General features: G+C 45.5%; 1 protein-coding gene across 2 annotated transcripts in view; it reads right to left on the reverse strand.

Annotated features, from left to right (window-relative positions):
- LOC147108102 (sperm microtubule associated protein 2-like) overlaps window positions 1–20,740 on the reverse strand; it is a 76,676-nt gene extending 55,936 nt beyond the window's left edge. For both annotated transcript variants that reach the window (XM_086004592.1, XM_086004591.1), the window contains exons 1-5: window positions 20,587–20,740; window positions 16,578–16,621; window positions 14,566–14,601; window positions 12,115–12,181; window positions 5,391–5,514 (exon numbers count right to left, since the gene is read on the reverse strand). In XM_086004592.1, coding sequence (XP_085860718.1) covers window positions 5,391–5,514; window positions 12,115–12,181; window positions 14,566–14,601; window positions 16,578–16,621; window positions 20,587–20,633 — 318 coding nt within the window. In that variant the 5' untranslated portion in view covers window positions 20,634–20,740. The remainder of the gene's footprint in view (window positions 1–5,390; window positions 5,515–12,114; window positions 12,182–14,565; window positions 14,602–16,577; window positions 16,622–20,586) is intronic.
- Between the last annotated feature and the right edge of the window lie 352 nt (window positions 20,741–21,092).

The following is a 21,092-nucleotide window of genomic DNA, read 5'->3' on the forward strand; positions in this document are numbered from 1 at the left end:
CCCGCACCTCCCTTCCCGGACTCCTGCATTCCCCCCCCGCGGCCCTGATCAGTGTCTCATGCGAGCCCGGCACTTCCCCGAGGTGCCGGGCTCAGATGTTGGGTCAATCCGCCGGACAGTTGTCGGCTGCAGGCAGCTCCTCCTTAACAGGAGGAGGAGGCCTGCAGTTCCCCCGCCTGCCGCACCGCATCGGGTGCCGCAGCGGGGGATTAGCGCCGGGAAACCCAAGTTCACGCCCGTTTTGAGGCGCTAAAGGAGGGTTTTAGTGCCCGCCGCCGTCTGGGCCCGGCGCACCTGAATTTTCGTCGGGCGCTGCCGCATTACCGCTGGCGCAAACTTTCTGGCGCTACAGCCCTGGCAAGACCAGAACCCAATTTCTAGGCCACCACGTTTGCATAGAGATTTTAATTAACATGCCTCAGGTCTGGAAGTGCATGCATGTCATATCCAACTACAATGCATGGTAATGATAACATGCACTTTAGGTGTATGCATTTTAAACAATCAGATCCCATCAACAATACATGTAGGGGGAAAAATTCGTTAGCGACCATTTTGGGTTGCTAACATTGCCTGGGGCGCTAAATTCAGTTTTAGCGCCCCAAGAGGGAGGTGGGGTGCTAATTCCAGCGTTGCACTTCCTTCTTAGAGCGCTAACCCTGAATATCGGGGCGGTGCATTCTGCAGCGTTACGTACTGGGCCACATAGCGCTGCCGCATGGAAGGGCTCCTCCCCTCATTAAAGGGGAGGGACCCAGCCCACAACTCTGCTGGGTCCCTACATGGATCACCAGGGAGCGGGGTGCCGTGCCAACAGCCCGGCACTCAAGAGGAGTGCCGGGCTGCCAGATCGCAGCAAGGACCCCGCGTTGAAAGATGGCCAATTTTTTTTTCCCCGCCCATCACTTCCCCTTTATTTACCGCCCCATGAGCCTCCTGCCGCTCCGTTCCCGCCCCCTGAATCGGTCGCTGTCATCGCCCGGCGCAGGTTCTGGGGGCGCGGGCCAATTTTGCAGGCGGGACTAAAATGTGGTGCTGCATGCGGTGATGATGTCGTCATCGCCTGTGCAGCGGAGCGGGGCGCTAACGGTTACTGCCGCCGCAAAACCCCTGCTGAATTTAGCGGGCGCCGCGCCCAGGCAAAAAGTCGGAGGCGCTAACGGGAGGCGCAAATGCACGGAATTTCTAGCCCTTAAAATCTTCAAAATTCATCTCCAGTAACACCATCTTCACGAAAAGGTTATTGGCAAACCACTTTGTGAGTGTTTGCAAACAAATGACACAGTGATACAAATCATACTGAAGAGCATATAACATCAATCTGACAAAATAACTATCCACTGGTATCATCACGTCTGCATGTATCAGGATGGGAAAAGGAGAAAAGATGCTCAGTCAAGAAAAATAAATATTGTTAACTAGCAAAAATCAACTCCCTGAAATCATTCCCAGTGTGGTCTCATCATTGGGGGTGATCTGCTCTGGTCGCTATATGCAGTGACACTGTAAATGAATTCATAAAGGTTTCCTCTGGTTGGAATTCCTGGTGAAGTTGTAAGCGTTCTTTCTGAGAGCATTTATGTTTACACTAGAAATACCGATCAAGGAACATCTTCATGATGGGGTAATTTTTTGTCTTCTGCATTCCTGGACGGCAAATTAGGGTGGGGCAGTCCATCCTGAGTTCCTGATATGCATTCCCAGTGCATGAATCTGTGGCTGGGATGCGCCAGACGCACATTTACCCCAATGTCACTATACATCCTCACAGATTAACTCTTCCCTCCCAGTGTATAAACATTAACAAGGAAGAACATCAGGAAGTATGGAATGAAGGAAGTCCATTTGGAACCTGCTCTTTCCATTGATCATGTACAACCGTCTCTCTCAAGAGCTTTACTCAATCATTTATTTCGGAGAAAAGGGTCTGCAAATTCGCTCTATCTTTTACAAAGCAAAGAGTGTTCAAAAAGCATCAAAGACCATGGTCTCAGCCAAGAAATCTTGGTGGGATCTTCTTCCACCCTAACCATGATCTCCAATCTGGTTTCTTTCCAGCATCTAGATTGCAGGGTAGAAAGGAGGTAAAAGCTATGGAAATTCTGGTAGGAAGCCCTCCTATCGATCAAAACTCTTTGTGACATCAGGGACCTTATTTGGGCAGATGGAACTTCTGCCTGCCCTAGGCCTAGCTGAAATTTTCAGGTCCTACTGATTTTCCTTCCCCCTAGGCCTCTTGTGTCAGTTTTACCTTGTTACATTGTACCTCATACCCCAGTGAAGTTTAGAGCCAGATATTTGTATATTTGACAAGCTGGAGTGCCCGGCGGTGCCGGTGCAAAGTCTGGCCCTGTGCCTTGTTGACTGACATTGCGGGGAAGGAGAGAGAGAGAGAGGGAAGGAGAGAGAGAGAGAGAGAGAGAGAGAGAGAGGGAAGGAGAGAGAGAGACAGAGAGGGAAGGAGAGAGAGAGAGAGGGAAGGAGAGAGAGAGAGAGAGAGAGGGAAGGAGAGAGAGAGAGAGGGAAGGAGAGAGAGCGAGGGAAGGAGAGAGAGAGAGAGAGAGAGAGAAGGAGAGAGTGAGGGAAGGAGATAGAGAAGAGAGGAAGAGGCCCGGCCCGAGTCACCCCAGCTGAGCTCGCGCTGCAGCCCGCTGCCCCGGAGACCCCGTGGGCGGCGTAGCGCCTGAGGCCCAGCCCAAGTGACCCGAACTGAGCTCCCGCTCTGGCCCGCCGCCAAACGTGAACAACAAACACCCTCCTCACCTGTAAATCAGTCCTACCCAGGCTACTCCGAAAGCGGCCATGGTGCCCCGGGCCTCCGACCCAAAGAGCTCGGCAGTGACATCCTGCAGAGCGGAGAGGCCGGGGTGACAGGAGAGAGGGGAGAAAGCGGAGAGAAGGAGGAGCAGGAGGGTGAGGGTGCGACTGGGGCCCATGGTCGGACAGAGGCAGAGTTAGCAACACGCCCAAACTAACAATGGCCGCAGCTTGCTTTTCCCGTTGCCGCACTAACGGCAGTTTGAAGGATTAGGCCCCGCCCACACCCGCCATGAAACGCTGTACTCCAACAAACTAGAGACTAACCACCTCCCCTTGACATTCAACGGCATTACCATCACCGAATCCCCCATCAGCAACATCCTAGGGGTCACCATTGACCAGAAACTTAACTGGACCAGCCACATAAATACTGTGGCAACAAGAGCAGGTCAGAGGCTAGGTATTCTGTGGCGTGTGTCTCACCTCCTGACTCCCGAAAGCCTTTCCACCATCTACAAGGCACAAGTAAGGAGTGTGATGGAATACTCTCCACTTGCCTGGATGAGTGCAGCTCCAACAACACTCAAGAAGCTCGACACCATCCAGGACAAAGTAGCCCATTTGATTGGCACCCTATCCACCACCTTAAATATTCACTCCCTCCACCGCCAGCATACCGTGGCTGCAGTGTGTACCATCTACAAGATGCACTGCAGCAACTCGCCAAGGCTTCTTCGGCAGCACCTCCCAAACCCGTGACCTCTTCCACCTAGAAGGACAAGGACAGCAGGCGCATGGGAACACCACCACCTCCAAGTACCCCTCCAAGTCACACACCATCCTGACTTAGAAGTATATCGCCGATCCTTCATCGTCACTGCACTGTGGGAGTACCTTCACCACATGGACTGCAGTGGTTCAAGAAGGCAGCTCACCACCACCTTCTCAAAGGCAATTAGGGATGGGCAATAATTGCTGGCCTTGCCAGCGACGCCCAGATCCCATAAGTGAATAAAAAAAAATTACAGGTTATTTCCTTATTTGGCTGCTGGGAGCGAGTATCAGGACATTTCTATGGTCCTAGCAGCTCAAAATCTTTCATGTTCCACACAGCATCTATCGCTACTTATCCTAACAACTCTGTGCCACATTTCTAACCAGATATTTATACTGTGCTTTTTTTTAAAGATGTTAACTGATTAACTACTTTAATAGAGGAGTCTATCTCAAGGATCACAAGTCTATGGAAAATAAATTCCTTCCACTATCAAGTCATCCTGGAGACTTGTTGCTGATATACTCTTGTCCTTTTTTTATGCTCACAATGCAAGTTACATTAGGTATTTGCATCTACTTGTCTATTTTTATTAAAGATGGGGATCGTGTCTTCCATCAATATTTTTTTCTCCAATGTAAACAAGTTCAGTTCTGTGCGTCTCCCTTCATAATTTAGACTCCTAAATTTTGGAATTATTCTTATTGCTCTTCCTTCATCCTCTCCAAATCATCAATGTCCTTTTCAAGGTAGGGTGCCCTAAACTGCACACGATATTCCAAATGTGATCTCACCAATGATCTTTTTAAGGTTATTTGACCTGTAATGGTAAAATTCAACAATACCTGCACCCAGTGGATAGCCACGTTTGAAAGGGAACATGGATCGGAGATAGGGTTAAAAGGCTTTCATCCAACCTGCGCTCCCTGTAAGTGTAGTTACTCACTGTGTGAATGCAGGATTACTGAATTTACCCTATAGTCAAAGGCTCTTGATATGTATGCCAGTACCTGATTAGTCTTTCTGATGACATCTTGTGAGTGGTTGCCACATATTTCAGACCTTTGAGGACAGTTTTTGTTGTTATTGACATTGTTGTATGATTATCCTACTCTAATCCATGCTTTTGCTGGTTCTAAAAGGATCATTTGGCGAGGCCCTAATCCTGGTGTGAAGACTCACTAGTGGCAAGCGCAGTTTTGAAAATTGGGCTATGATGCTGTAGTCTATCACAGCTCCCTTACGCAAACCTCATAAAATTGTCAAGGGGTCTTTCTTTAGTTGGGTTTCATTAACAGCTGAGAGAGAGGTCTTTAAACAAAATTTTGCACACAGGATACTTTTCACATCTTCATCTATTTAACCTTCCTTGTCGATGTTTGATGAGGTGTACAGGGACAAATACCCAATGCTTTAACAGACTTTCTGGAGAAATTTTATTTACTCAGTCACAAATTCATTGGTAAAGTAATTTTTTTAAATGTTATTCCAGGCATGCGTTTTTGAATAAGTAGATTTAAAACGCAAATAGGATTATAATTGTTAACTAGAGGTGAGCTAACCATTTGTAGGCTTCCTTGTGCATTTTTTAATCTTTTAGAACCCGGTACAGTGGAATAAAAAGTTGAGTATCCCTTTTCAGGTTTAGCTGAGATGTTCTATGCTATAATTGCCGAAGAGTGCGGTTCAATAGTTTTCCTTCTGCACGCTGAGTGGAAAGATTTAAGCCAAACAATCGAAAAAATATGTTGAACATTTTACATTAATACTGTTAGTTAGTTTGGAGAAAATGAACAGTGTAAACCAAACCTAACAGTTTACAGTGACAGAGTAAAATAAAATTGCACATAGTTACCTCGGCGTAAATTGATCGCTTTGGCTTGGTGTCTTTATGAATTGGCTTTGGCTTAGCTAGTTCATAAATTCTGGCCGTAGGCTTAGCTCTCATTGTAGCGGGTTTCACAGGATAAATGACTGGTCTACAATACAAATGAAAATGTTAGTTTTAACTGTTGATTGCACGACACAATGAAATCTTTTAGTGGTTAGCACTGTTGCCTCACAGCGCCAGGGACCCGGGTTCGAATCCAGCCTCGGGTGACTGTCTGTGTGGAGTTTGCACATTCTCCCCATGTTTGCGTGGGTTTCCTCCGGGTGCTCCGGTTTCCTCCCACAGTCCAAAGATGTGCGGGTTAGGTTGATTGGCTATGATAAATTGACCCTTAGTGTTAGGGGGATTAAATACGTGGGGTTACGGGGATAGGGTGGGATATGTGTTGGTGTAGGGGTTACGGGGATCGGGTGGGATATGTGTCAGTGCAGGCTCGATGGGCCGAAATGGCCTCTATCTGCACTGTGGGGTTTCTGTGATTCTGTGATTCTGTGATATATATATATATATATAGAATATAGAATACAATACTGACAATGCCATGCCTAATACAAGCACAGCATGGCCTCTGATGGTCACCATGCAAATCTTAAACAAATACACCAATGTGCTGATACAATAAATATGAGAAGATATTAATAAACCTGCAGAATGGGCATGTAATTGGCAAATTAATTTCAATATAGATAAGTGTGAGGTGATGCATTTTGGTAGGAAGAATAAAGAGGACACATACTCTTTGGAAAATAAGGGCTGGATTTTGCCAATGGGGAGCGTTTGGAGGCGGGACTCCCACTTGTCGGGTTTCAGTCCCGCCTCCATCAACTTCTGGCCAACCCACGCTATTTTCCCTTGATTGACATTATTAAGCCCACCCAGCGGGCTTAGCAGGCCAATTAAGGGAAAGCCGGTTACAGAGAATTTTTGACAGATGAATTGTCATCGTTTGACAGCTCTGTGAAACTGTCAAACAGTGACATTCTCTGTAGTTTGATGAGTTCTTGAATGCAAGACCTCATCAAACCTCTTTCTTTTGTAGAAATGAGATGGTTGTTGCATTGGAGAATGCAACAGCCATCTGTCATCTCTACCGCGAAGGTGCGAGACTCTCCGCATACCCACCGATTGAAGCCTGCAGGAAGAAACAAAGGTAAGTACACTTTTACTAACACTTTGCACTTACCTCACATACTCACCTCTCCACACTTGCACCCATCACTTATCTTCACAGCGCACTTTTGGACCCCTCCGACCCCTGCAGACCCACTACTCGCCTAGGTGACCCTGGCGGGTTTTGGAGCCTTCGGGAAGCCTGCACTTGTGAGGGCAAAATGGGGATAATTCTCTTATCTGCCTGTTAACTATCTGTTAACAGACAGATAAGTGGCACTAATCCCCTTCCTGCCTCCAAGGAGATGGGACCCGGCGCGGGTCGGCTACCCACCTCCTGGCAAGATGGCACGGAGGCGGGTTGGGCACCCGCCCCCAGATTCTGTCATTTTCCCAGCAGTCCTGCCTCCATACCCGCCTCCCCAGGGCTGGCAAGATCGCGCCCTAAGAGTCTAAATGGGGTAGAGGAGCAAAGGGATCTAGGGGTACAGATGCACAAATCACTAAAAGTAGCGACACAGGTTAATAACTCCATGATGATTGGCAAAACAGTTTTTTTTATATTACTGATGCTATGCTGTTTTCCTAGAAAGTTGTGTAAGACTATTCTATTTATAAGTCAACTCGATTTATAAATGTCCCATACACAATAAGGTAACTGTTCATCATGGTGTCCTGTATTAAACACTGATTGATTTGTTTAAGCAATGAGAAAGAGAAATTGTACTAGTGAAATTGCTCTCACTGCAACAGAAGGGCGGATTCATATTAATAGGCTCCATCTGCTGTAGCACAAACATTACCATAAGGATCATCACAGCTTTACCACACAGACTATTCCACAAATGAAGTCTATTAGCAAAATACTGTCCCAAGAGAATAGTCACACTGGGATCCTTACCTAGTTAATTAATAAATCAATGGGGGGGAAAGTTAACTCATGCCTACCTGTTAATTTAAATGGAGCATGATCAATACATGTCTACCTTGTTCAACTGGGAATTCTACAGTAACAATAGCTTGTATTTATCTAGTACCTTTAACAGAGAAAAACATCCCAAAGCACTTCACAGAGGTATAATCAAGAAATGGACAGTGAGGCAAAGAGGGAGCAATTAGGAGGGGTGGCCATAAGCTTGGCCAAAGAAATGGGCTTGAAGGGAGGTCTTAAAATAGGAGAGGGAGTTGGAGAGGCGGATTGGTTTAGAAAGGGAAGTACTAAGCAACTGAAGACCTATGTTGGGCTAAAAGGAAGTGGGCATGTACAAGAATCCAGAGTCATGGTAACAGAGTTCGGGGAAGGGCGTTGTAGGGCTGGAGGATGCGGTTTAAATTTTAAATTTGTGGGATCGGGAGCAAATGTTGGCATGAGTGAGGCTCGGTACAAGACAGGATACGGGCTGCAAAGCTTTAGATGATCTAAGGTTTACACGAGGTGGAATGAGAGGCTGGGGTGGGAGATCATTGGAATAGTCAAGTCTGGGGGGTGTTAAAGGCATGATGAGGGTTTCAGTGGTAGATGGGCTGAGGTGGAGGCTGAGGTGGGTGATGCCAGCTGCTAGAAGTAGATGGTCTTTGTGATGGAGAGAATATGGAGTCGGAAACTCAGCTTGGGTCGAATAGAATGTTGAGGTTGTGCGCAATCTGGTTCAGCCTGAGACAGCGGACATGGAGGTAACACCAAGTCACATCTGTGGAATGATATTAGTACAAAGGAACCTATTGTGACATTATTAACAAAAAAATTGGCATGGAACAGTAAACTGCATTTTACCAAAGTAGCCTGCAACAGGCACATTACTTTAATGTTACAGCAGCATGCTTCGATGGGTAAAATGTCTCCATTATTTGTAGGGTGGCCCAGGCTGAGGAATATGGCCAGAAAGGTGGAGCGATACTTTGGACACTGATACAGAGGAAGTGTGCAATGGGTGCGGGGGTGGGGGATATAGCAGTACTCTTCCCCAGCAGGGAAACGTTACGTGACACTATTGTGTGAACTTTCCCTGCCCAGTCCTCCTTTGTTTCTTGGAGCACCTGCATCTTTTTGAGACCGACTTTGTGGTTCTCACCCTGCCGCGTGAATCTGATGATCTGTGTTTGTAGGTCGGCAAGATATTTCGGTGAATTCTTACTTGGAAACACTTAAGAACAATTACAAAAGCCTGGGCAAGATGTTCATTTTAAGAATGCTCATTAACCCTAGAAGGGCTGTTTGGAAGGATATCCGCCAGGCCATTCCTGAGTTTTCCCAGCAAGATTGCTTCTTAGAGATTTTGGTGTTCCGGACCTATATTAATCCCAGTATACCTGAAGCCTGAAGGTCTTCTTTATTGATTGGAGGTTCTTCTCACTTTTTAAATAGATAAAATCCCAATAGAGCTCAATGTAAAATTTTGAGATGAAGGGGGTCCAAGTTGTAAAACTCAGTTTAAAAAGTATTTTATTTGAGCTGTAAAAATTGTACTATGTATTACAGGGTTTTATGGGGGGAAATTGTGTTGCTTTGCGCCTCCCATTAGTGCCCCAAGGGGGTGCTAACAGGGTACAAAGCACCTAGTGCTCGGACGTGGCGCCGCTAACGCCTCCTGCGAAATTCAGCGGAAGGTTAACGGCGATGATAGCCGATAGCGCCCCACGGCGCTGCGTCTCCGGCGATGATATCATCGCTGTGCGCAGCACCCCGCTCGCACTCTGGCCGCAAACTTCACTCACGCCCCCTGACCTACCACCGGACGTTATGTCCGACAGGGTCAGGGTGCCGTGTTTGCGGCCGGGTTGGCTCAAATTAAAGGGCAGGTGCCGGGCGGCCATTTTTGTTTCGGGCTGCCTGCCAGCACCTGCCCCCTTTCGCCTCCTCCTGCCGCGATCGGTCAGCCCGGCACTCCTCTTGAGTGCCAGGTTCTTTTGCTGGCACTCTGCTCCCCGGTGGTCCAGCACGGCCCCGGTGCGTGCTGCGCTAGGCCCTTCCCCTTTAATCAGGGGAGGGAGGCCGGCAGTACCGCGACACTATGTGCCAACGCGCGTAGCGCTGCTGCACGTAGTGCCGCAATATTCAATGGAAGTGCCCCAAGAGGGTAGCGCCCCACCTCCTGCTTGGGGTGCTACCATTAAATTTTGGGCGCGAGGGCGCTAACTTTTTCGGGAGCGCCCCGGCAAAGTTAGCGCCACAAGGGGGGCACGAGCCAACTTTTCCCCCTTAATGTTTTAAAAACCTGCGATGGGTTTCAAACTCTACGGCAGAACTCTACTCCAACTTTTTTTTTAAATTACAAAATTCTAAATAATTAAACTACCTTTCACTGTAAATGAAAAAAAACGCAGCATAGAGGTCACTGGGACTCAGGGAGCCACTGGACCTTGGCAAGAATGGGGAAGATGGGTGCGTGCGACTTTGTGTGGGAGTTCTGGATTAGCTGCAGTTTTTGAAGGGTGGAGGCGGGAAGGCCACTGAGGGAAGTGCTCAAGAAGTCCATTTTCTGTGGTGATCAAGGGACGGATTCTTTACAGTTCTTTCAGTGGATACTAATGCACGCGTTACGAATGTATAATTACATCCCTGAGGAAACTGCTAATTCATCAGATGCCAAAGTACTAATCACACTAATTATATGGTATCAAAATATGATATTTCCATATAGAGGCCACTTAAATATTGATAAGGACATGATTTTGTTTTAAGTGAGTATATTGAATGGCAATAGGAAAACCTACGTCAGCACAATTACACTGATGAATATTTCCATGAAATGTAACAGTTGCAAGTTGCTGTTGTGCCAGCTATTCACATCACACCGCATGTTGTGATCACACAGACATGCGAACGTTACCAACCAACTCTCGCACAAAAAGAACAAGTCAGCTTATGGGGGTTGTTTGGCACAGGATGTTGGAAGACTGTGCTTTTAGTGCATGCATGTGCCCAGAATTTAGAATTAATTTACACTAATTCATTGATCTTATTGTGGAAAGCGATATGAATGGAGAGTATGGTGGATAAAAAAATATTAGGGATTGTTAGGGAAATGTAAGTGAGGTGACCTATGATGTGCCTGATCTATGAACGTTTTAAAACAGGGTAACAGGAAAACTGATAAAAGTGTGGTGGAGTCATATCTGTCAAAGATACTGAAACGCTACAACTATATTATTGTATTGGAATAGAAATATTTCATTACAGCATCACAAATGCTTAAAAGATCTGTATAAGATTCTCTGATGAGATGAATCGCAAGCTACTGATCTCAGTTCATTGGCTGTGGTTGAGATACTGCCTATCAGTCAACCTACTATTAATCAGGGTCTTCTGAATAATAATCAGAAATAGTTCTTGAAGTAATATGAGTTCTGGACACAATGCATCACTGTCTGATATTTTGTCATAAAGCTATGTAAAAACCTAGTTTTGTTATGTTATCGAGGTTTTCTGTCTATGAATATACCGTACCATACAATGGATGGAAAACTGTAAGCCTGCAAATTGGACATGCACCTGAGTTACTGATAAATGATCCTGCCCCATGTTGCTCTATGCCGGAAATGCTAAAGTTGAAAATTTACCCCACTACTGATTTTCGCAAATATAACCCCAATTTGTGCTACGTAATACTAAACAAGTTTTAATAGAGTTGCAAAAATTAATGCAATCTATAATTTTCTTTTTAATTTACTTAACAGCACCACATGTGGGGGCACAGTGGCATAGTGGTTAGCACTGTTGCCTCACAGCGCCAGGGACCCGGGTTCAAATCTGGCCTCGGGCGACTGTCTGTGTGGAGTTTGCACATTCTCCCTGTGTCTGCGTGGGTTTCCTCCGGGTGCTCTGGTTTCCTCCCACAGTCCAAAGATGTGCGGGTTAGGTTGATTTGGCTATGATAAATTGACCCTTAGTGTTAGGGGATTAAATATGTGGGGTTACGGGGATAGGGTGGGATATGTGTCGGTGCAGGCTCGATGGGCCGAAATGGCCTCTATCTGCACTGTGGGGATTCTGTGATTCTGTGTGATTCTGTGATGTCCTTGAGTGCCCTGGAAGAGTTCAAAGTTAAATTATGAAATGGGCCAGTGCTTTAAGTGCTGTGAATATAGCTTTATACCTCTGGTGCCAATGGAATTTTTCGCCCACATTAATGCACATGAGACCTTGAGGTTGAATTTCTGTGGGGTTTCTCCTGTTACCCACCGTAACATTGGTAGAAGATCTATGGAAAGCCCAGAGAAACAGTGTAAATGGCCATTTATACTGGGATTTCCGCTGAAATTACGGCAGGAGATTGAGAGAACTCCCATGGAAATCCTACCTGCCCAGCATCGAATACTCCTTATAAGAAAAATACTTCCCTGCTGGACAATTGTCCTTGATCACATTCCTCAAATTAAAAACAAATGGTAATAAATGGGATAAAGAACAGGACAGGGATGGCGTACATCTATTTTTAATTACTAAACAGCTTAAGATTACCTGGGAATTCTGACAAAAGGTCACAGACCTGAAACGTTAACTCTGTTTCTCTCTCCACAGATGCTGCCTGACCTGCTGAGCATTTCCAGCATTTTCTGTTTATATTTAAGTATTTACCTGTTTGGTTGAAAACGTTTATGGAGTTTTTTGTGTTCGCTGAGTTTGATGTACCTTGGCATGTTGCCTAAAGGAAATTGAATCGTTGAAATGATCAAAACTCTGGCTAACTTATAATTTAGTAAGAAGCTGTAAATCTGTGGATTAATTTGTTGGGTTAGTACAATGAAAAATAGATTCTGGCATCCACCTCAACAGAAATTTTTCCCAATATCTTTTTTTAAGGCAACACTAGGAAGCCAGCACAGATTTGGTGATCTTTGAAGGGACTAAACTTAGTCTTGCATACCTTTCTTTTTCGCTCCAGAATAGCTGCGATGTCAATCAGAGTGGCAGACACGGTGTTAAAAAAAGTTACATTTTAATTCAGGTTTTAATTCATTTAAATAGATGGCACTCTAGACTGTGAGTGCATCTTTACCTGTGGAACTGAGGCATCCAGACCTGCAGCCCCAAGTTCGATTCACAGTCTGTGCTGAGGCAGCAATGGGGTTGCTACAGCTGACCTTAACGTCCAGATGTGGAGAATGGACAATCAGCCAGTGTTCTCACTCTTGGGATGGGAAACTCCTTGGAGCTGCTCCCGCTCCGCTGCCATAACTTTGATGCAAATGCGGCAGGCACCCTGTTTAAATGAGCAAATGCTGCTTCCGCCACACTTCCACGACGTTACAGCAGTGGAGTGGGGGCATCTCCGAGGAAATGCCCGCCCTTTGATCACCGCCCAGAGATCTCTAATGGGAAAGGTATGTGTGTGGACACTGGCCTGGATTTTGCGGTGGTAACGACGGCGAAACTGTCAGCCTTCGCGGTCATTACCCCTCTGAAACTGACAGCAACTTCTGGAGCTGGTGCATGCGCAGATAAACGCGAAAATCCAGAGGTTGCTGTCAGTGATTCTGTGCTTCTCCACAAGGTGCGCTGAACTCCCGGAGCTGGCAATCTTTGAGAAATCACTGAACTGACGAGAACGTAAGCTTTTACCCTGTAATATCGCTCTTAAAGAAACCCCGAAAAAGTTTAAGTCTTGTTGAATGAGGGGTAACTAGGTTTTTAATGGCGTACTGATTCATAATTACTGTTGAACAACTGTTCTGGCCCTGAAAAACGAATTTTATATTTGTGGAATGTCAAATGTTAAAAATTCCATGGTTTTTAATATAATATAAATTTTTGTTTTTATTTTTTTTAAAGTTTGTTTATGATATTTCAGCTTCTATGTGTATGTCATAATCTTTATTTTGCCCTCTAAAATGATTAAAAAGTGAAGGGAAATCAGTACATTTTACTTCCAGGTTTGCTGTCTGTAAGAATTCTTCAATGTGATTGGCTGCTTAGCCAGCTTGATGACATCACTGTTGTTAGATGCTGGAGATTCCCTAGACTTGACGCTAGCATGAAATTAGTGCCGGGAGAGCCGAAATTCACACCACAGAGATCGGTAGCTCTTTGTGGACAGCTTTCTACAAGATCAGCGGCGAGCGCTGTAGCTTCGCCGCTGACCGCAAATTCCGAGCCATTGGTTTAGGACAACATGGGGCTTTTCAATGCCCTCCTTGCAAAAAACACCTGTGAAGTTAGAAATCAGCAAGTAAAGTTTGGGGACTCTTCAAAGTTCTCAAACGCTTCACTCTGCCTAACTAAACGCCCGTTTTATATGGATCTACCTTTCCCAGGGTGCAGTAGTGGCGTAAGAGCAGTAATTCACAGGCACGGCGCCACCAAGTGAGTGATGCTGCGATGCAAATGAGCCTGGCAGGGCTTGCCTGGGTAGATCATCAAAGCTAACAAAAAGATCGAGGGAACTCACGTCTAGTGCACTAACGTCACATAAATGGCGTAATGCGCTTAACACGAGTTTCCTCATCTGTTCTAGTGCAATAACAGCACAAGTGCTGAAGATAGTAAGGAAATTCAGGGCCATGGTCATGATATCACTGCACATAATGGTGAGAGTGATTCTTCCCCACACTGGAATAGAAATTCTGTTGGGATTCTCCCAATCGTCCATTGTAGATCCACGTAAACCTCAGAGAAACGGCATATACAGCAGCCTAAATTATTGGCAATTATTTTTAGCTATGTTTGTAGCACTTTGAATGGCCAACATACAGCACCATCATGTACAGGAGTACGGAACTGATTTCCCCACTCCATGCATTCCTAATTTCAGCAGTGCTGATGTGGGGAGGCATCAAGCAAATGGGTGAGGTGCTCTTAGCGGGCTGCTGCCAGATGTTCCCTGGCAGTGATTGTGGTAGTGGCCTGGGACTAGGCTGCTCACAAATCCAAACAATTGCAGGAGATGTATGGCCTGGTAGGGGCTGGTAAAAGGGAAAAGAGGGTTACCATAGACACTGATATACTTCCACAGCTCCGCTACAAACGGGGAGGTTTACTGTAACTGTCACAAAGTGCATTTCTCATGTAGGCAATTTTAACATTTCCTACCTTGTCCAATAGATGGCCCACATGGTTCATAGAATTCTGTGATAAAAATGACAATAATTTCTGTTATTTCTGATCTTGGGATATTCTACTGGACATGTGCAAATCATGTTGCTCTATACAGGCTAAGGGGTCTAGTTCTTTATGCTTGGCTGTTGATTTACAAATGGTAAGATAAAACTTATAGAGGCAGCAATTGGACCTTGGTGTGCCCATTTTATGGGTGTAAAATGGATGCAACGAAAGCCAGTTTCGGGGACCAACAATGTCCCATGCCCAAGGACTGCCTGAAAGACGTCTAAGCTGATAGTGGGTCGGGCAATTTTTTCAGGAGTTGCTGGCGACACCCTAAAATAGACTATTTACATCCAAATAGCAGAGGAAGGAACTTCAGAAGTATGCTTTAAGGGTTTGTATACTAGTATACCAAGGCACGATTAAAGGGCAGTGGAGGTTTAATAATGGATTAACAACTTTCAAAATAATGCACAATGGAATTTTTCCTGCTGCTCTGCAGGCACTGACAGCACTGGAAGAGGCCACCATTGATATCATTGGCAGAGAGAGGGCACACCGCTTTGGAGATGGTCAAGCTGGAGGCCAAACACTGCAGTGTGTTTGGACATCTTCCCTTCCTTTTCTCTTTCTACTTAACTGTCTCACTCACACAGCATAACAACCTGTTGGTGCATTGCACTGCCACTCATCTGTTACTGCTTACCCATGCCACTATGTGCCAACACTTGTCACCCTTCCCCTTTTCTTAGGTCCATTGGATGACTCAGATGTTCTAGTCACACAGATTGAGGGGGGAAGAACCGTCACCCACTTTCACCCTTCTAAGTACCAGCACAGAAATCGACACCCTATGGGGTATTGATAATGAGTTAGAGGGCCTGCACTGGGTTATTGACTGAGCACCAGTGAGCAAAGGTAGGAAAGTATGGCCAAGGCAACAGCTCACCGCAGGGCCAGCTCACGTCCTAGTGCTGCTGAAGAGGATAGTGATGCAGACTTTAGAGGCCCAGCCTTTAAAAGAAAAATGATTTTCATGTACCACCAAATTGCCTGCCAGGGATCCTCAGCAACATATCAGAGAGTGGAGGAGTCTACTATCAACGTATGTGGGGTTCTGGTGCATGGCATTGGCACTCTGCAGTCAACCATGGAGCATGTGGTCATCACAATAGATCCTACAGCTGCAGGAGCATGTGGCGCCAATACTAGCACCTCTCAGGAATTTTCATATTGGGGCTCTGGACTCAACCATCTCCTCCACCATGGACAGGCTGGGAGACTGAATGGATAGGGGCTTCAATTGGATGGCAGGTGTCACAGAATCACAGAAACCCCACAGTGCAGATAGAGGTCATTTCGGCCCATCGAGCCTGCACCGACACATATCCCACCCGATCCCCGTAACCCCTACACCAACACATATCCCACTCTATCCCCGTAACCCCACGTATTTAATCCCCCTAACACTAAGGGTCAATTTATCATAGCCAATCAACCTAACCCGCACATCTTTGTCCTACTGTCTGCTCTCCCACAGACGAGAGTTCTGAGCTTCAGCCAGATAGCAAGTCAATGACATTAGGAGAAACTTATTTTCAAAAAGATATTCTATTTCTTTAGAAATATTTTCCTCTAAACAGGTACATTTATTGGTAAGTCATGGTAATATCATGCAATGGGAATGGAACATGTTGCCATCCGTCCTCAGCCAGAAAGCCAACTGGGCCAGGCTGCCCCAGGAGATGCTGAGTTGCTGCAGTTTGCAGCCTGGTCCTCTCAAGCCTCGAGAGGTGACTGACCCTGAGCACCTCGAGGTCAGCCTCCCATTGTGCTTGAATATTTTTGTAATCACTTAAACCTAAAAACTTCGACTGGTTGTTTCAACTTTTCTATTACACACCTTTAACACAGTTTTTAATACGACAACAGAAATTTTAAACATTCTGAATCAGTTATATAGTTTTCAGATGCACACAGAGTCTTTTTCTGGCACATACCAGTATTCCTGGACAATCCGTTCCTGCCTTTGCGATTTGATGGTCTGTCAAAAGACGGGACAGCTTTTAGCAGATAAGAATAGCTTTGTCAACAAATATTGTCAATCATAGCCTAAAAAAGAATGTTGGTGATATTACTTGACAAATGCTTAATGTACTTGCATGCCACGTCCACTATTTTAAAATGGGTGTTAACCTATTTATATTAACATTTTGCTGAAACAGCAAACACTGAAATGTCATATGAATGTGCCGAGTATTCGCTCACCACTATTGCCAACAGTATTTCCAGGCTAATTTGTTCACCGCAGATGATAAATTGTTTTATGCTTTCATGCTTGCTATTAATTGAAATCTGTTCTATGACTTCACTAATATGGAACGGCATTGTAAATACAAGCTTTTAAAAAAAAAAATTGATTTCATCCTTCACTAAACCCAAATCAGAATTCCTCTATCAGCAATGCGATTAATGAACCTTTCTGGTGAAAATTTTAGGCCTATATAAATTTGGACAAATCCAGTACCTGTTTTCCTTTTTGCCTCCAATTCTCTCTCCTGGGCATTGATTTGCTAGGGTACAAGTTCACTGGGCATATCAGCCAAGAGGCCATTCTATATGTGTGAGCACAGACTGTAAGTGCTGGTAAACTTCTTTACTGTGAGGGTTTCCACAGCCAAGTGCAATTCCTACTTGATCAGATGTGTATAATTGGGGACTTTCCACCAGGAGTGGGAACCAGGCCTGATATTTCCCTGCTGAGTATTTCCAGCATTTTCTGTTTTTATTTCCGATTTCCGGCATCCGCGGTATTTTGCCTTTGTACCGATCTTTCCCTTCCTAGGATAGGGGCTCTGGGGTCAATGCCACTGTCCCTGTTGCCTGAGATCAGCTAACACCACAGACAGAGGATTGAACTTGGGACCTCCCTGTTCTGTACAGTAAAGTTCCATACTGAGCAGTTGGCTTAGGAACTGAGCTCGGTAATGCCAACCCCACCATCTCATAAATCATGAGACAAACTCTTAAGAAATCATGAGTTGCAGTTATTTTTTTCAAACATAGACCAATGTAGATTGACAGTTGGTGTATAAGTTCATTAGTGGTTTTATTTAAACTCGAACAAATCACAGCTCTTTACACAAACTATATTACTGCATCTGAAAATGCTTTACAAAAAAACTTTCCAAAATTCCTACCCATTATCACAATGCTGCCATGCATCTCAGTTGGGTAAATTTTCATTAAAGATTGCATTACTGTGAGCCATGGGGCAAAGTCCATTTTTTACCTCAGACAAGCTGTGCGTCCACTGGGCCTTTTTCGATGGACCAATAAGGGTGACACTGGGATGTCCCAAAGCCTCCAAACAAAAATCATCACAAGTGTTCCTGTAAGGGCACCATTAATATAGGAAAGATGCATGGGGCTGGATTTTCATTGAGGAGTCGGGTAGGAGGCGGGACTACAACTTTTGGGGTTGTAGTCCCGCCTCCATCGAGTTCTAGCCAACCCACGCGATTTTGACTTGATTGACCTTGTTGGGACCGCTGAGTGGGCTCAGCAGGCCAATTAAGGGCCATCTGGCAACAGGTGATGTCACAGATTGAAATTTCATCTGTCAAGACCTTTTGACAGATGAAATATCAGCGTTTCACAGCTGTTTGAAGCTGTCAAACACTGACAATCTGTACTCCAGGTTAATTCCTTCCTCTCAGGATGATTTAGAGATCTCCCCGGAACAGAAAGCAGAGGCTGCAGATTTTGACAGCTGGCGGCCATTCTGCTTTCTGTGCCGGTGAGATGAGGGACTCCTGAGACCTGAAGGAAGGAAGGCTGCAAAGGTAAGGCAAGGTTAGTAGAACTTCTTTAAACACTTTACACAGACCAAACACACTTACCTCTGCATTCATGCACCCATCACTCACCTGAACACCGGACATCTCGACCCCTCCAAGCCCTTCATCCTGATGGCCCAGCCCGCCTCGCTAACTTGACGTGGTTTGGAGCCATCGGGAATCCCACATTTCAACTATGAAAATAGGGATTAGACTAAAAACTGCCTGTTAACTACCTGTTAACAGGCAGTTAATTGGCACTAATCCCCTTCCTGCCTCAGGGAGGCGGATCCCAGTGCGGGGCGGGTTCCCGCCTCCTTTGAAACTGGCATGGAGGCGGGTTGGGGTCGGGACCCCCGATTTCGGGATTTTAAACCCCCAAACGCCTCCAATTCCGACTCCACGGCCCAATGAAAATCCAGCCCATGGGATCCAATCAAACCGAAAGAAGCCAATAATAAGCAACAAAGCCCCAACAACAGCAAAGGGAACCTTTCCAACTAAATCACAATGTTGTTATCAATGTTGATAAGGCACTCTGTACCCTGCGGTGCCCGATTTGGAGATTTGTGGAATCTGGTCATTATTGAATGGTACCTGAATTCCCAAACACTGCAAGCAAATAGTCGCTAATTCGCCCTCCCGTAGAACAGGTTTTGGAATGTCTATTTAATCCATTACTGTTCCACCAAGAAGTGAAGTTAAAACTGAAAATAATCTGCACACAAAATGAAAATAAATAATTATCCAAGTGCATGTATAATGCAAGTAGGCTGTTGGGATTTTTTTAAGTGACCATGAAATCAACCTCCAGCATATCAGGTCAGTTTCATGAAATAACAGGGAGTGCACATAAAATCTGTCAGAATTTGCATCAGAAACCATCTTACTTAGGGCTGCTGGAGTCAAAAGCAACTGCAATTTATGAGTAAACCTTCACCCAGACAAAATTATTGATTGTGCCACAATTATATAGAACTAGAAAATAGGCGAGGGCACGATGCTGGCAGTTAATCTGACCCCTCGGAAGTCGGGATGGGGACTCCATGAACAGGCATTCAGTGGTTTGGGAGTATATTTGCGGTACCCAGCCCACCCAGGACCCCCAAATGCTTCCGTAATCTGGTTGCGATGCACCCCGTGGATAAATTAGCCTGCTGCTGGAAGATTCAGTTGATCTGACTCCGTTTACACTCCAACATCAACATCGCAATGAAATGGAAACTGATTTGCTGTGGCACTAAAGTTGGAGTGCAAACCCACTCTGAAGATCCTCTCTGTATCCTTTTAACGATTCAATTTATAATGGTGTCAAAGTTTCACAGCTGTTTCTGTTCTTTTGGCTGAATACAGTGCTCGGTGATATCATTTACATCATGTCCGATGTAACAAAATGCAGTGCAACCTAAAAGATAGTGGATTACATGACATTATTGATAGTTCCCTTATCTCTAGTTTTACAAGCCTTTTGGAATCACTATGTTGAAAACTTTGCAAAAAGTATGGCGCTTTAAATCTTGGACAGCAGCAGTAGAAAATAGTGGCAGCAGAGGGGTACGGTAGCATAGTGGTTGTGTTACTGGACTAGTAATCCAGAGGCCTGGACTAATGATCCGGTAAGAGATGTGTAGTTCAAAATCCCACGCAGTGATACCAAACCACTACAAAGAAGCATGGACCGCTCACCACCACCTTCTCAAGGGCAATTACGGAGGGGCAATAAATACTGGCATTGCCAGCGATGCCCATATCCTGTGAATGAATTTAAAAAATGCATGGGCACTGGTTAGTCGTCACAAGGCAATAAAGTAAGTAGCGAACGCCAGTTCATTATTATTAGTGGTCTAGTGTGCCAGTCAAGAAACACTTGAATGACCTTGGATCAGATTGTGGTGCTGTTAGATGCTGCATGCTACAGGTCCAGTGTCATATAAATGCAGCAACATGCTAGGATAGGGCTGAGATGGATGTTTGGTGTACTTTAAATGCCAGAAAAAATGCTAAGGAAAAGGCAAGCAGTTAACTTCGTAAATGCCAGTGGACTGGTTAACTTTCATCTTAAATCCCTGCATAATTTGCTCTTTTTTGGGGGGGAGTGTGTGTGTGTGGGGGGGATGGGGGTGATGATGACCAGAGGCAGCAGGACCTGTTGTACTTTCACTTATCTCACCCATCGCCAGTCAGCGGGCAATCTGGGCGATCGCTCTCAGGTTCCATTGGCTGCTGGAGTGAGCGCAAGAAGCAACAACCGCCAACGCGGTTATTTCACTGGTGGAAGTCAGCCTGGTTTGGGTTATGCTGCAATGATGTTCATTCCTGTCCGCCGCCTCTCGGTGACTGATGCAAGGCGGCTCAGACACGACAGATGATGCATAGATGGGCTGCCTAGCAACAGGAAGACGCAGCAGGGGGTTGCTAAGTAATGGACGCTGGAAAGGATGTCACGTCAAAAGTAATCAGCCCAGTGGTTTTTATAGCTTTCGATTGTCTTATTTCCAGCAACGTGGTAGGATGGGGATGACATGCATGTTTGGTGTACTTTAAATGATCAGGTCAGGCTCACAGCACACCTCAAATATTTAAAGTTGATCGCCAATAGTGTTGTGTATGTACCTTTAAGGGAATAACTGGTCTCAGACTGCAGTACCGGCAGTGACCACCCCTGTATAAAAGGCC

This window comes from Somniosus microcephalus, chromosome 13 (genome assembly GCF_052327205.1).
Source record: "Somniosus microcephalus isolate GS21.2 chromosome 13, FLI_Smic_1.0, whole genome shotgun sequence".
Taxonomy (NCBI): Eukaryota; Metazoa; Chordata; class Chondrichthyes; order Squaliformes; family Somniosidae; genus Somniosus; species Somniosus microcephalus.